Below are 14627 nucleotides of genomic sequence, written 5' to 3'. Positions count from 1 at the left end.
TATGCTCTCTGTATGTGTGTATATATATCTCCTCATTATATGTTCCATTCTATATGCATCCGAAGAAGTGGGCTGTAGTCCACGAAAGCTTATGCTCTAATAAATTTGTTAGTCTCTAAGGTGCCACAAGTACTCCTGTTCTTCTTTAAATGTTTACAGGATAAAATAATATCTCTCGGTGCTTCAGCGATAGCCTTCATAATAAAATAAATTAGCAGAGTCTTTTGTTTTAAAGCTGTTGAATACAGAAGAGTTAGTTGAAACATTTAGATTGAGATTTATTGAACGTTCTCTCATAAAGAGGAGTATCCAAACCAGCCAATGCTTTGATGACATACTTTGTGAACTTTCACATCAAGAAATAACAGCGTCAGTATTTAAGTTAGCAGTTACAAATGTGTCCAAAGGTTTAAACTTAGCAATGAAGATGTGCTCTGGTCTGAAAGATGTTACCCAAACTCTCATTTCTGTACCAGATTTGAAAAGATCCATGTTTCCTTTTACGTTATTAAAGTTATTGAAAAATGGAGAGAGAGGTTTATTGGATTAAAATGTGTGGTTTGCACTGGTACAGCCCATAATTATTTATCCATATGCCCCCATCATGAATATCTGAGCCCCTCACAAACACTAATGAATTTATTATACTCACCACAGCTCTATGTAGTAGGGAAGTGTTATTCCTAGTTTATAAAAAGAGAGTGAGAGACAGAGATTTATAGGCCCTGTTTCAACAAAGCACTTAAGTTAACTTTAAACACAGGAGTAGCCCATTGACTTTAAGCATGTAAGTTAAGCGCATGCTTAAATGATTTCCCCCAAACCACACAGGAAGGTTATGGCAGAACCAAGACTCGAACCCAATTCTCCAAATCCCTATCTGGCGCCTTAACCAGAAACAAGGAAACAAACACACAATTAGCCCATGAAACTGGTTGCCACAAGATACAATTGAAGGCAAGAACTCAGAAAGATTCAAAGGGAGATCGGACAACACGAATTTCCAGAATACTACTAATAAAGATGACAAAAAATAAGTTTTGGAAGAAATATAAACCTTAATGTTTCAGGATTTATGCCAATCTCTAAGTACTGGAGAATAGGTGGAAAACTTTCCAGGGGGGGAGGGGAAGGATATCCCATAAATGTCAGCTGACGGGGTTTTTTGCCCTTCCTCTGAAGCATCTGTTGCAGGCCACTAACAGAATAGTGGACTAGACTTGGGACTGATACAGTCTGGCCATTTCTAGGTTTCATTCCTATACTTCACAAAATGTAACTAAAAACATAGTAACAACAAGCAATATGGCCTAAGAAATTCCAAAACTTTTGTGGGGATACCTTTTTGTTTGTTTGCTTGCTTGCTTGTTTGTTTTAAAAGGGATTAGGGAACTTTTCCACAGTATGGCAGGAAAAATCTAACTCAAATATTTTGGGATACATGGATTTAACATGTAATTAAATTCTTCATAAGATCAATATTTACATTTTTCCTGCATATATGATATTCCATAACAGTATTGTTAATGCTATTTTTTTTAGCAGAACTCATGTGGAACCAAGAAAGTGGCATTAGCCATCTAATCCCTTGTAACCTGCTGCTTCTTTGTGGAAATGATCTGTGTGTTATATCATCACCTAAAACCTTTTCTTCACCTTACACTTGTCCAAACCACCCCCCCCCCCCCCCCCCTTTGAATTGTCATGAACCTGGAAACTTATCAGATGCCTCAGGCATTTCCATAATACTGCACGTATCTAGTAAAGATATTGTTGTCTCTGATATATGTGCTCCTGGCTGAATGAAAACTGCATTAAAATGTCTCTACCGACCATTGACAGATGGGATAGATATGATAGAATTTGAATTTTAAAATGCAGATACTTTTATCTTTTAAAGGATATTAACTTTTTGTTTCCAGATATCCCACAAAAAATAGTGTGTGTGTGTGATTGTGAGAGGCAGATTACTCTGTGAGAGGCAGGACCGTATAATCAATCAGGCCTGTAATTTATTAAGTGCCATAAAGGTGCATAGAACTTTACAAAACACATTAAAGTCTGGTAGTTTTCCCAGACTTATGGTACCAACTGGTGAGTGGGACAAACCATTTTCATTTCCTTTTTGCTCTAAGTTATAAAGCACTTTATTGGTAAAGATTCTCCAGACACCTAGGATTAAGGTTCAGGTTCCTAGTATCAGAGGGGTAGCCGTGTTAGTCTGAATCTGTAAAAAGCAACAGAGGGTCCTGTGGCACCTTTGAGACTAACAGAAGTACTGGGAGCATAAGGAATTTGATTCTGCTCTTAGCGAAGTCAACGAGAGTTTTGCCAACAATATGCAATGGGCCTTTCAAAAAGCATCTCTCATTCAAAATTCATCCCAAACCGCTTTTTACAAAAGGTTGCATAATACAGTTATAGAGCGATATGCCACATATATAAAATAATAATAGCAAAGTGAGTATGACAGAAAGATCAAGAGCTCATGGAAATCAGAGGTTTGCAGCTGAAATTTGAATTGAGATGGAAAATTGCTGAGACAGAGAGAAACTGTTTCAGACAATAGAAGTGGCAGAGGAGAAGGCTCTTGAACTAAGTAGCAAGACTACACATGGACAGAATGAAGAAGGGGAAGTGTCATGAGGGAAATAAAAAAAACCTTTCCTTTAGGTTCAAAATAAAATAGTTTTGATAACCACACGTGATCCTAAACCTTGAGTTGGGGAATTAAAATTCAGTACACTTGTTCAAACAATGTAAATTCAGTATTGCTTACTGTCCTGTTTATCTGAAATACCAATGTATGATGCTTTGGCATCAGGGAGAAAGGGTTAAACATTGTTTTGTTTCACTGAGTAAGGCAAACACTACTCCCCTTTGATCCTTAGGGTGAGGGAGTCTATTTTCTTGTGAAGAGTACTGGTTGGCTTCATGTAACCTTATACAATAAAAGAGCCCTGCATGGTGCATAAATTCCTTCGGGACTAAATTCCAAACAAAGCAATAGCACAGCAAAGGTGGAGTAATAGTTGCACAGCCTGCACAGAGAAAGCAGAATAACTTGAACAATGGATGCTTTGCATTTGATCACAGATACAATTTAAAAAAACCAAACCAAACCAACCTAAAAAGGGGCACAAAACAAACCAGGAAGGTAAACATGGAAACTACTGATCACAATGATTAAAAGGTTCCTTCTGTTGCTGCACAAAACTGCACCCAGTGTTTATGCCAAAGCAGGCTTACCATATTTCATTTAGATTTTAACCATGTGACTTTGAGAGAATGTACTTTCAGGAACTAAATGAAAAAGGAAACACACTAGCTGTGTCTATGGCATAAGTACTTGAAACAGCCAATGATGGGACATGGAGTTTAGGCTAATCATTTGTATTAAAAATTCTAGGTTAATTTATAATGTGAAAATTGCTTTCTGCCTGGACCCATGACGACTATGTGGCTTCCACTCAGTCTCATAAAAGTGCACTCAACCTTCACAGACATGGTAAGCATTACTTTATAGGGCGTGCATCAAATCATATGTCGCTGTATCTTATGGCATATAAGAGCAGGGCCGCCGAGAGCGGGTTCAGGCCCCGGTGAAAAAAATTTTTCAGGCCTCCCAACAAGGGCCGACCGGCTAAACAGGGCCGACGAGAGGGCGGGGGGGAAGCCGGGGAAGCTGGGCCCCTTCCGGACTGCCGGTAATTTGTACCGGCTTCCGCCCCCTCTCGTCAGCCCTGTATAAGAGCATAGCAGTACCTAAATGCATTCAGAAGCACACAGGGGTTTTCTGTCCTTCAGAACAATACAAAAAAGCAGGATATGGAAATATGATTTTGTTTTATTGACCAGACAAATAGAGAAAGTTTCCTAAAACCACTAAGAGGAGGACATCGCTAAGCAAGTGATAAATGGAGAAAGAGTACTTCATTTTAGGAGGCAGCCGTGGTTTGTGGGAATGACAAACATATACAGTTGAAATGGTAAGTTATGTGAACATGCTCCAAACGTGATGGAAGGAATAATTTTAAATCATGTTGGGCAAGTCCAAGAATTGAAAAAAAATTATTATTAAAGTTTAAATATAAACTGAGATTGGTTACCACTTCTGGTTGATACCATGAAGAGCAAGAGTATCACTGATCTGCAGGTTCATTTGAATGTCCATCTGTTTTTCTATGTTCTCTTTCGTTACACATAAAGTCTCGAACACTACTATGTTTTCTAATGCTAGTCAGAGTATTAGGCAAATGATCTTATGAATGAATTCTTTAAAAATCCCTTTTGTTTAACAGAAACTGATCCCATATATTGTGGTTTAGACAAAATTCAAAATGGAACAACTTAATTACCTGACATCTAGTAATGGATATGCTTGCCAAAAACTGTGACTCATATCGTTTCTTCTCTTTGAGGGTTTTTCTTCTCCATTTCTAGTCGATGTATATAAATTCGCTCCTGGCAAGAAATATTATTGTACCTGCTAATCTTTAACGCCAAACTTTGTCAGCAAATGAAAACAATTCACAGTAAATAAAATGTACCTTAGGGTTTAATTCATTAACACAAAATGTAGCTTCTGTATTTGCTAGCTAAAATCTGCATTCTCTCAATGCAACGTAAGGAGGATACGGATTTCACTGTCAGATGAAATTGTAATGCTCCGTAGTGTATGTAAACTCTTAGGCCACAGCCTAGATTCTTACATCAAACAAGCAAGGACATGAGGATAACAATACCCTGTCAATCCTAGAGCAGAACAGAAATGAATGAGAGAGTTTTACAGGACTTATTTTGTAATTAAGAATGAGCAAATTCATCCACATCAAATATAATAGAACTAAAGTTAACAGACACCAGAGAACTCCTCTTTTTCACAAACCGACAACCAGATGCAAGTTCAAGGGCAAAAGTCTATTAAAACACTACATGGCATCACTCTGAGAAGAAAGTCTCCATAAACCTATTTACTCCATAGCATCTGATGTGCCTTACTCCTAAGGGCACATAGCTACGTAAGTAGTTAAGAGTTCCCAGGTTTTCCTCAAACCCCATGGGTAGTATCAAAAACCCAGTCCACTAGTTTTGTTTGTCTCCATGACATAATCGGATTCTGGGGAACTCAGGCCCTTGGGGGTGGAGGTGGGAGGTGAGGTAGGGGGGAAAGGGAAGGGAGTGGGGAAGGCAAAGTAACTCTTTTGGTTGCATAGGAAACCTTCCAAATATGAACTGAGTGCAAACCCACACCAACCCAACGTAGGGTTCTTAGCATGATTCTGCTGCAGACAGTCTGAAATGGCAGCTCTGAAAAAGATGTCAACTGCCTAACTGGTATAATTTGACTGGTAACACGGAAATCTCATTATGGGATTTTGAGAGCTTTATTCTCCGACAATTTAGGTGCGGATCTGTGAGCCTGATTTGCATAACTGCAAATACATACACAAAACAAATAATTGCATGCAAAAATAGCCTAAAAATAGGGACGGAACAATGGTGGTTCTGAAAGTGCTCTGTATTAATATTTTCCCTACTAACCGCTGCTGAATTTCAGAATGACATTACTAAGGAACCAATCCTGCATGCGGTTCTGCTAACAGGCACCTGTAGGCCCATGCGGCGTGCCACCAACTTAACTGATGCCCCACATAGGGTGCATGGTTTGAGCAAGCAGAACCCTGTGCAGGATCAATGCCTGCAAATGAAGTAATATACAATGGTGGTAATGCCCTCAATCTTTGTACAAACATTCTTCTGTCACTAGTAAGAAATGCGTACATGACAAACTTTATAGTCCGGGCCCCATATTTTGCCCATTTCATGGAATGAGTTTAACCTGCTGATTATACGGTCCTGCCTCTCACAGAGTAATCTGCCTCTCACAATCACACACACACACTATTTTTTGTGGGATATCTGGAAACAAAAAGTTAATATCCTTTAAAAGATAAAAGTATCTGCATTTTAAAATTCAAATTCTATCATATCTATCCCATCTGTCAATGGTCGGTAGAGACATTTTAATGCAGTTTTCATTCAGCCAGGAGCACATATATCAGAGACAACAATATCTTTACTAGATACGTGCAGTATTATGGAAATGCCTGAGGCATCTGATAAGTTTCCAGGTTCATGACAATTCAAAGGCGTGGGGGGGGGGTGGTTTGGACAAGTGTAAGGTGAAGAAAAGGTTTTAGGTGATGATATAAATATCCTGGTCCCTTAGAAAATATACTGTACAACTGCATATTTGAGTTTTTCTGTTTTTGTTTTTTTTTTATTTAAAAGTCCAGTAATTCACATGGGCCACAATCCAACGAAGCATATGTTTTATTTTAAGTAGGTTAGTATTCCCATTCACTTCAATGGGCTAAGCATATACTTAAGTGCTTTGCTGGATAAGGGCTTAATCTGATTTTTTTTTTTTTAAGAGTACGGAGTGGGGAGAGCTGGGAACCCTACTACATTGCTATGGTCAAAGAACCTGGGGTTCATACAATTATAAATATTCTGCAATATAAACATGAGAAAGAGGCAGCTCCCAAAATGTTATTGATTCTCTGAGTCAAAAACACTTGCTTTGTTATTGTAGGATCAGGACATCTGAGAAATTAAATATTTAGAGGAATCTGAGTGCACACCCTTATTGGTACATCCTGGAGTACACCCTAATCAGTAAGAGGATCTTTATTCTCCTCTTGTAGGTCTTGGATTTAGTAGACATTCTTCTGATATGCCATTATGTCTTCTGCATTCAGGCGCAATAAGCATGTCATCGGATTATTTTTCTCTCTGTGCTATCCTATCACATATTCTAATGATGATGATGTGTGGTCATACCTATACAGACTGACAGGACAGGTTCTGAATTGTGTTTCCTTCCAGCTTGATCTTCGTTCTGTAGTGACAACTGAAAGCCTCCCTGTTTTCACTGTGAAGTTCAGAAAATGAAACCTCATAAAAAAAGAGATTTTAACTAACCAGGGGTACAGCAGTGACTTACTCAAGTTAAAATCAATTAATCCAATCCCCCCCCCCCCCCCCCCAAAAAAAAAAAGAGTCAGAGAGAGAGCGCGCAAATGGGAAAAGACAGACAACAGGATGTAGAGAAAGAAAAGAGCAGAACAGGGTAAGATCTTTGGGAGAAGATAGCAGGGAACTGAGGAAAAAAAAGAGAGACAGGAAACCTGAGAGGCAATTTAGGGCCAATAGAGATAGTACTGACCTCAGTGGGTCCCATTTGAGCTGGTTGCAGGCCCCCAGTTCACTCCAAGAGAGGGACAAACCCAGTATTCCTATAAATATGGGGAAACCTCTGGACCCCCTCCAGTAGTTTTTTCAGAACAGAATCCCTTTCAGTCACATTCACTGCTTCCAGGTTTATTGCAGTCTTTTTTCACTTCAAGTGGCTCACAGTCGAAGTGTCTTTGTGCTCCTGGCAATGCCTCTAGCAGCATTAATTAATCAGAGGTATTTAAAATATCCAGGGCAAGATGATTTTCAGGATACCAGGACAGTCAGAACATGATGGCAAGAGCAACATTCCCTAACTGACCTCAATCCTGCCTTTAAATTCATGTTCCCAAAAAACTCAGCTGTACATTTAGAATGGTATCCATAGCCATCCTTCCTATATTCAGGACTCCTCTCCCTTAAATTAAAATACACAATTCTACATAATGTAAAGGGCTGCCTATATGCAGATATCCACCAAACCCCTTTGAACACCTCAGCCCAAAACCCAAATTAAAAAGTAGTGTGTGCACCAAACAGGTAGACGAACAGCAGAAGGTAGAGCCACCAGCTACCAAATCTGCACACATAAGACTCTAGGCATGCAATAACCTTGTGATACTAAAATTACATGTGCAAAAAAATAGAAGGTGCAATTTTGGGCACATACATTTAGATGCTCCTTTAGAAAATCTGGCCTCTATGTTTTATTAAATCTAGAACTGCTGAGCCCATGTTTTGTTTCAAAAATTCTTCAGTTGGACTAGAGATTCTGTGCTATAATTAGTCTTTTAAAAGTTCTGTTAGCCACACTTCCAGCATTACCCACGAAAGTAGATAAAACCACTGTAGACTATTGCCTCTGCATGGAGCTTATAAGCAAAGTTTGTGCAAGAGGCAATGTGGTCCAGTAGAGTGACAATTGGGTTGAAGAGGCCCAAATAGAGCTTTGACTTCACAGCAGTATAAAGTCATGCTATGCTGCCATGTAGTGCTGGTGAAGTTATGGCATGGAGGACTAATTAAATAGCAGTATTGCCAATAGACTTGGTCCGGAATTTTTTGATAAAAGTGGTCTTTTTCCCTGGAAAGGTTTCTCAGGTCTACAGGGAAAAAGACAGACCGACCTCTCACCCCAGAATAGCAATTGGATACTCCCCTGGTATGTGAGAGACTCAAGTTCCTGCTCTGAATCAGGGACTTGAACCACCTTAGCACCAGGCTACAGGTTATTCTGGGGTCTCTCTCTAAATTGCAAAAGTTCTAGTTTTTGTTCCAATGCAGAATGAAACCAAATGTCAGAACATCAAAACTTTTTCATGAAACAGAATTCATGTTGGCCAGCCAGCACTAATTGCTAAGAACCAGTCTGCCCTATAGAGTTCAGAGTGGTAGCCGTGTTAGTCGCTATCAGCAAAAACAACGAGGAGTCCTTGTGGCACCTTAGAGACTAACAAATTTATTTATGCCCAGATAAATTTGTTAGTCTCTACGGTGCCACAAGGACTCCTCGTTGTTTCTGTCCTATAGAGTTTTTCCTCACAGTTTTTACCCCTAGAGTAATTAAAAAGAAAACACCCTTCCTTGTCTTCACACCCTCTATAGTACTCTGAGCAGTGTCCTTAGTCACATTGGACATTTATAAAACTGGCACAGGTAAGGCAAAAAATTACTCTAAAATGGTAAAAGAAGAGGAAACAATAACAAACCTCATCCCAAATTGAGAAAATGATTTCACCTTCAGCAGGTTTGTAGGCTTTGGTCAAGTCTAAAGTGGGAGTCTGAGGTACTATGCAAGAAAAACCCCCCTCTCTCTCTATTCTGGCTCAGAAGGTGGCATAACATACAGTTCTGCTTACAGATCAAAACCAAACAAAACCTTTTGACTTGAATAACTGTCAACTCTGAGAGTTCATTCCAGGCATTGAAAATCAAGCTGTCTTGTTTTCAGCTCATTCAGCACCAGCAGTAATAACTATTTTGTAGGCTAAATTCTGCCCTTATTACATCTTTCCAATCCTCATCAAATCTCCTAGGGGTTGCAAAAATGTAAATAAAGGCAGAATTAGTTGATGATGCAAGAGTCAGAAATCCAGCTCATTCTCATATTGCTGTATTGACTACACTGCTGACAGTAATGAGAGCATAGGAATTGCCATCAAACCAGTGTCTCTGACGGTGGCCAGCACCTGGTGCATCAGAGGAAGCAATAGGAAAACTGTAATATAATAATCAGCTTGTCAGAAGGTGGCATGATTGTCTGTTGACCAGCCCATTACTACGGTCATCTCACCATATTTCAGCAATGCCTACTTTATCAAGATACCTTTTTATTGTCAGGCATTCTAGTTCACCTATTTTTGAATGTAAGTTTCTCACACTCATTTCTAGCCAGTTCTAGTTTTAATTTTTGGCTGTGTGCCTATTTTAATTTAATTCTTTAATCTAATACCCTGTTATTTTTCTGGAATGTACTTCTCTGATCTCAACCTGCCCTTCATACAGTTCAGCTGTCATTTCTGGGCTATCCTTTACTAGATACAGAGACACCTTTGTTCTATTGCCATCCCTAACAGATGTCTTTGTCTGACCAGAGAGCTTCTCAGTATCTGTTGGCTTTCTTCAGCATTTAAGTAATCCATCAAAATTATCTCCGTATTTTGTGCAACAGTTTAGTTCCATCCCTTCTGTAGTGGCTCTTCCTGATCCGAAAAACTCCATGGAACCAAATAAATTTAAACCCTTCTTCTTCACACCATCTTCTCATCCACACAACCTTGAAGTTTCCCTTGTCTAGCTGTTGCTGCATTTGGAACTAGAAGTATTTTTTGAGACAGCTACCAAGAGTCCCTGGATTTATATCTTGCCCTTAATAATCTAAGGCAGAGTTTCTCAACCCAGTGGTCGGGATCCAAAATTGGGTCGCCAGAATGTTTCAAAGGGTTGTGTGGCAGCTCCTGTCCCACGAGGTGGCTGAGCTCGCCTTCCTGCTGCAGGCACTGCAACTTCTGGGTTCCCAGCACCATTCAGCTTTAGCCCAGCCATCATGATGGCGGGAGTCCGAGTAGGGCAAATTTGAGTGTGTGGCACTGTAACCCCATGAGCCAGGTCACAACTCCACTCACATAAATTTGGTCCAGTCAAGGGGGCAGGGCCAAACCTGAATGGCACTGCAACTCCAGGGTTGCAATGCCCGGAGCAGAGAGCCAAGCTCAGCCAGCCCCACAGCACAGGAGCTGCAGGAGTGAGTGACAAGCAGGACCCAACCCACTGAGGGGCAGGAACCATGCCAGGGCCTCCACCTTCAGACTATTCACTGGGTCATGACAGGCCATAAACATTTACACCTGGGTCTTGAGCCCAAAACTATTGAGAACTACTGATCTAAAGTTGGCTCCCATACTGAGAAAGACATCAGACAGAGCAAGTACAAGGAAGTCTGAACTGCATGGGAGTTTGGTGCCAAGAAGAGTGGGATGCTCAAATAACTGTTATTGGAAGAAAGCTTAGAAAAATGATTAAATAAATAAAAAACCTCAGTGTATCCAGTGGAGGTAGAGAACTAGCCATAGATTAATCAAGGTAGGGACTATGCAGTTCAGTGCCTGAGCCAACTTCCATTGAATTCAATGGAAAATCCTCTGTTTACTTCAAAGGGAGTTGGATAAGTCCTAGAGTGCATAATGTATTACTATTTGCCTTGTGGCCATATGTATGCACCCAGTGCAAGAAACACATGTCCCTCGGCATCTTTAGGACAGAGTTGCTGAATTGGGGGAGGCTTAATTACTTACAGAGACAATGTACAGGGGCACTCTAAGACACGCCTACCTCGGAAAAGGTTGTCTTGATCCTCCAGTTGATTAAGCCAGTGTCATGAATAAGGACACACAAAGAAATATCAATAGTGGGTAGGTTGATGACTATAAGAGACATTAGATGACTTGTCTTCACAGCAAGAGGGTGGTAGATCTCACAAGACGTACTGAAACTTCTAGTGAAATCTATTAGGGAGGAGCCTGTGATTATGATACAGATTGGTACCAATAATATAAGGGAGTAGAAGAGGGAGGTCCTGGAAGCTAAATGTCCATTATTAGGAGACAAAAATAGTTTAAAGATTGTCACTAAAAGCCAAATACACAGGGAACAGAATTGCCATTTTACATCACAACTTTTCTGACTGTAACTCCATGTTAAGTAGCCACATATTTTAAAATAAAACATTAAAACTTAAATATGTCTAGCATGTATTAATTCCCATATGCCTCCCTCCTAGCATACCATATACCAAGTCAAACAAGTTCATTACATGACATTTTTCTAATGTTTTTCTTAAAAAGTCCCTGAAGCATAATAGCAATGGTCCTTTGAATTCCCCAGCCAGGGCTGCAGCTAACTGTGTTTCCAAAGCTATGGAGCAGATAATCAGACCCACTTAATGCAAAAAAAAAAAATTCTGCTTCTATTGAAGAACAGCTAAACTCAAAATCTTAGGAACGTGGGCTTTAGCCCAACCACTGTCTTGGTTTTGTTTATATTTTTACGCTTCTCCTCACAACGCACTCACTTGCCACTTCATTTCTTCACTGCAAGGGGCCTGACATAAAACTCACAAGCTGCATCCTCCAGCAAAATGCTGAATTGGCCTTCAAGGGGTGCTGGTCAAATGAGTAAGCATGTCCTGCTTTTCCCTCCAAGAGAGTCAGTCCATTGTGTATCTGTAATGCATGCAGTCTCCACTACCCTCAGGGATGAGGGTCACCAATCAGCTGCTAATGTTCAGTTTCTAACATGGCAGCCCACTGCACTATTACTATGCCATTAGGCCTCAAACTCTCTCTGGTGTCAAGTCTAGCTATCAGACATGGAAGTTATCAATACAGACAGCTTGTCCTGAATCCTTAATGAAGCTGCCATCAATACATCTGAGTCATTCTACAGCCTATTATATGGCATTCATCTGATCAGGCTATTTTAAACAACGTCATTAGAGACAATTAGTTTTAAAAAACTAAAGTTCTAGATTTTACTTCCCATTCTAACTCCATTATTTGGTCAGTAACACTTTCTTCTACCACAAGAGCCTCACACTTGTAGAATATTTAAAATAGACTGAGCAGCATATTACAATGTAATTCATATTAAGTTGCATCAATGTTAAAATAAAATGAACTCAGTTTGCAGCTGGATGTACTTCTACATCTCCTCACCAGTCAAGGACTTTGCCTATTACTCCCATAAGAGTTTGTAAGTGCTCACGATCCTGTTGGCAAGACAGTTTTCTATACAACGTGGTACAGAAACATACCCATTGATATATGTAGCATGAGAGCATGTATACAGAATCTGATATACCTATTATTTATTCTTATTACTGTGAGCAAGCTGACCTAAATTAATACTACAGCAGTGGATTAGCTGGTGATGTCAGAAACCAACAATGCTGGCCAAACAGGATATGCTGGCACACAAGATTGAGCTGCCAACTCAGCTCAGAGCTGGCTCTGTCTGTGCATTCCAGTGATGTCTTTTAGTGGTACAGAATCCTAGCAATGTGATCACCCCTGGCTAGAATGACCAACTGTCCATCTTCTGAGCACTCAAGTAATAATCGATAATGCAGTGATGTTACAGTGTTATGTAGTATTACAAGCAATGACCAGGGTGTTAAAATGGGTAAGTAGTGGATATGATGTGACTGCTGCTCACTGAACCAAATATGGTTTGCACACTATTAACTTGTCCTTCTGCTCAGCTGTTTGCTGGAACTACCTATTGCCTCTTGTCATATGTTTAGGCTGTAAGCTCTTTGCGAAAGGGACTGCATTTTTAGACATGTATATGATGCTTATCACAGTGGGGCCCTGATACCTGACTGGGGACTCTAGTCACTACCATAGAACAAGTACTTAATAATAGAGGGATAAGTCACTATGAACCTGGGACAAATGAACTTCAGCAATCGTAAGAGATTAAAGTAAACTCAGGAAAGACTTCTGAAGAGGAAGTGAGTGATTTTTTATGCTACTGGTTATATTTGTTTGTCCCGTGTGCAAACTAGCTAATGATTGCAAGGGATTTACCCTTTGCCCCACTCTTCCTTTTAATAATCTAAAATGCAAATCATATTTTAACCTTATATGGTAAATAGTGGGATGAGGAGATGCTCTTTGACTTATTGTTTTGGGTGGTAGAAGAGGGAAATCTGACAGGACACATTCTTCTCTCTAAACCTGAATAAATATCTAAAATCTGTTTTTAAGGGTGTAATAAAATAATGTAAGGGACAGGTTTAGACCTCATTATGTTTTACTGATCAGTGTGATTAATATCCACCATGTGCTTCTGGTAAGAAGTGCCTTAGAAGGCTGTATCCCCTCAAACTTCCTCCATGGATATGGAAAGGAGAGAAACTACACATAAAAACAGAGATTAATGTGTGTGTGTGTGAGAGAGAGAGACAACACAAGAGTATGAGTGTTTGCTGGAGAAACACAGAGACAAAGAGAGAGATGAAGAGGAATAGAAGAATATCTGGGTATTACATAGTGTTATACAGCTCTTTTCAAAGCTGAGGTATCTCAAAGCAGTAACTTGGATACTAGCAGTGCAGTGACTGTAAGCAAACATGTTAGTCATTAAGGGCCTGTCCTGCAAGGTGCTGAGCACCTCCTGCCAGATGCAGAGCACCCACAATTCCCATCAACCTCTGCGAGACCTAAGGGCACTCAGTACCTCACAGGAGGCACTCAGCACCAAGCAGGACCAGGCCCTAAGTACTCAGCAGTAACTCACACACGCAGCCTTGGACATTAGAGCCTGTTTTATAGAGAGAAGGAATGCTGGCCAGGATAAGAGAGAAAGCTGGAAAGAGGGAGCAGCATTGCAAGAGCACAGCACTCTCAGGTATGGAGAACAGCCTGTAAGGGGGCCACCTTACAAAGGAAACAAAATAAAATACCTGGCTGGGAAATACCTCCCCTCCTTTCCTGAGAAAAATAGCCAACACACACCTCTGACGGTGCTCTGGAGGGTTAGAAAAGTCCCCACTGGAGAGAGAAGGTCTAGCGCTGCACCAAGAGAAAGAAAAGGAGGGATTTTACATACAAAGTTATGAGATTATGGAGCGAGGAGAACGTTCTAGGGAGGAGCCAGTAGGACTTAAAATAACCATGAATGATTACTTGTTTTATGGGAAGCTCAGCTAGACAACAGCTAGCATTTACAACCTCAAAAATATGACTTTTGCAGAAACCATCGCTGAAAGTCAACCTTAACTACATCACACTGGTGTCGGGCCACCTGCAAAGCAGCATTAAACAAATACTAACGTTTACCAGGAAGTGTCTGTCAGTGCTGGGTGGGAACATTTAAACTTTGCTTCC

General features: G+C 40.2%; 1 protein-coding gene across 1 annotated transcript in view; it reads left to right on the top strand.

Moving 5' to 3' along the window:
• The first annotated feature begins 14027 nt into the window (after window positions 1–14027).
• Window positions 14028–14627, top strand: part of C5H4orf19 (chromosome 5 C4orf19 homolog) — a 29287-nt gene continuing 28687 nt past the window's right edge. Inside the window, exon 1 of the mRNA XM_034772791.1 lies at window positions 14028–14148. Within this exon, the coding sequence (XP_034628682.1) occupies window positions 14082–14148 (67 nt within the window). The 5' untranslated portion in view covers window positions 14028–14081. The remainder of the gene's footprint in view (window positions 14149–14627) is intronic.

This window comes from Trachemys scripta, chromosome 5 (genome assembly GCF_013100865.1).
Source record: "Trachemys scripta elegans isolate TJP31775 chromosome 5, CAS_Tse_1.0, whole genome shotgun sequence".
In the NCBI taxonomy this organism is placed as follows: domain Eukaryota; kingdom Metazoa; phylum Chordata; order Testudines; family Emydidae; genus Trachemys; species Trachemys scripta.
The sequence above is the reverse complement of the archived record's forward strand: the minus strand, read 5'-3'. Positions and strand labels throughout refer to the sequence as shown.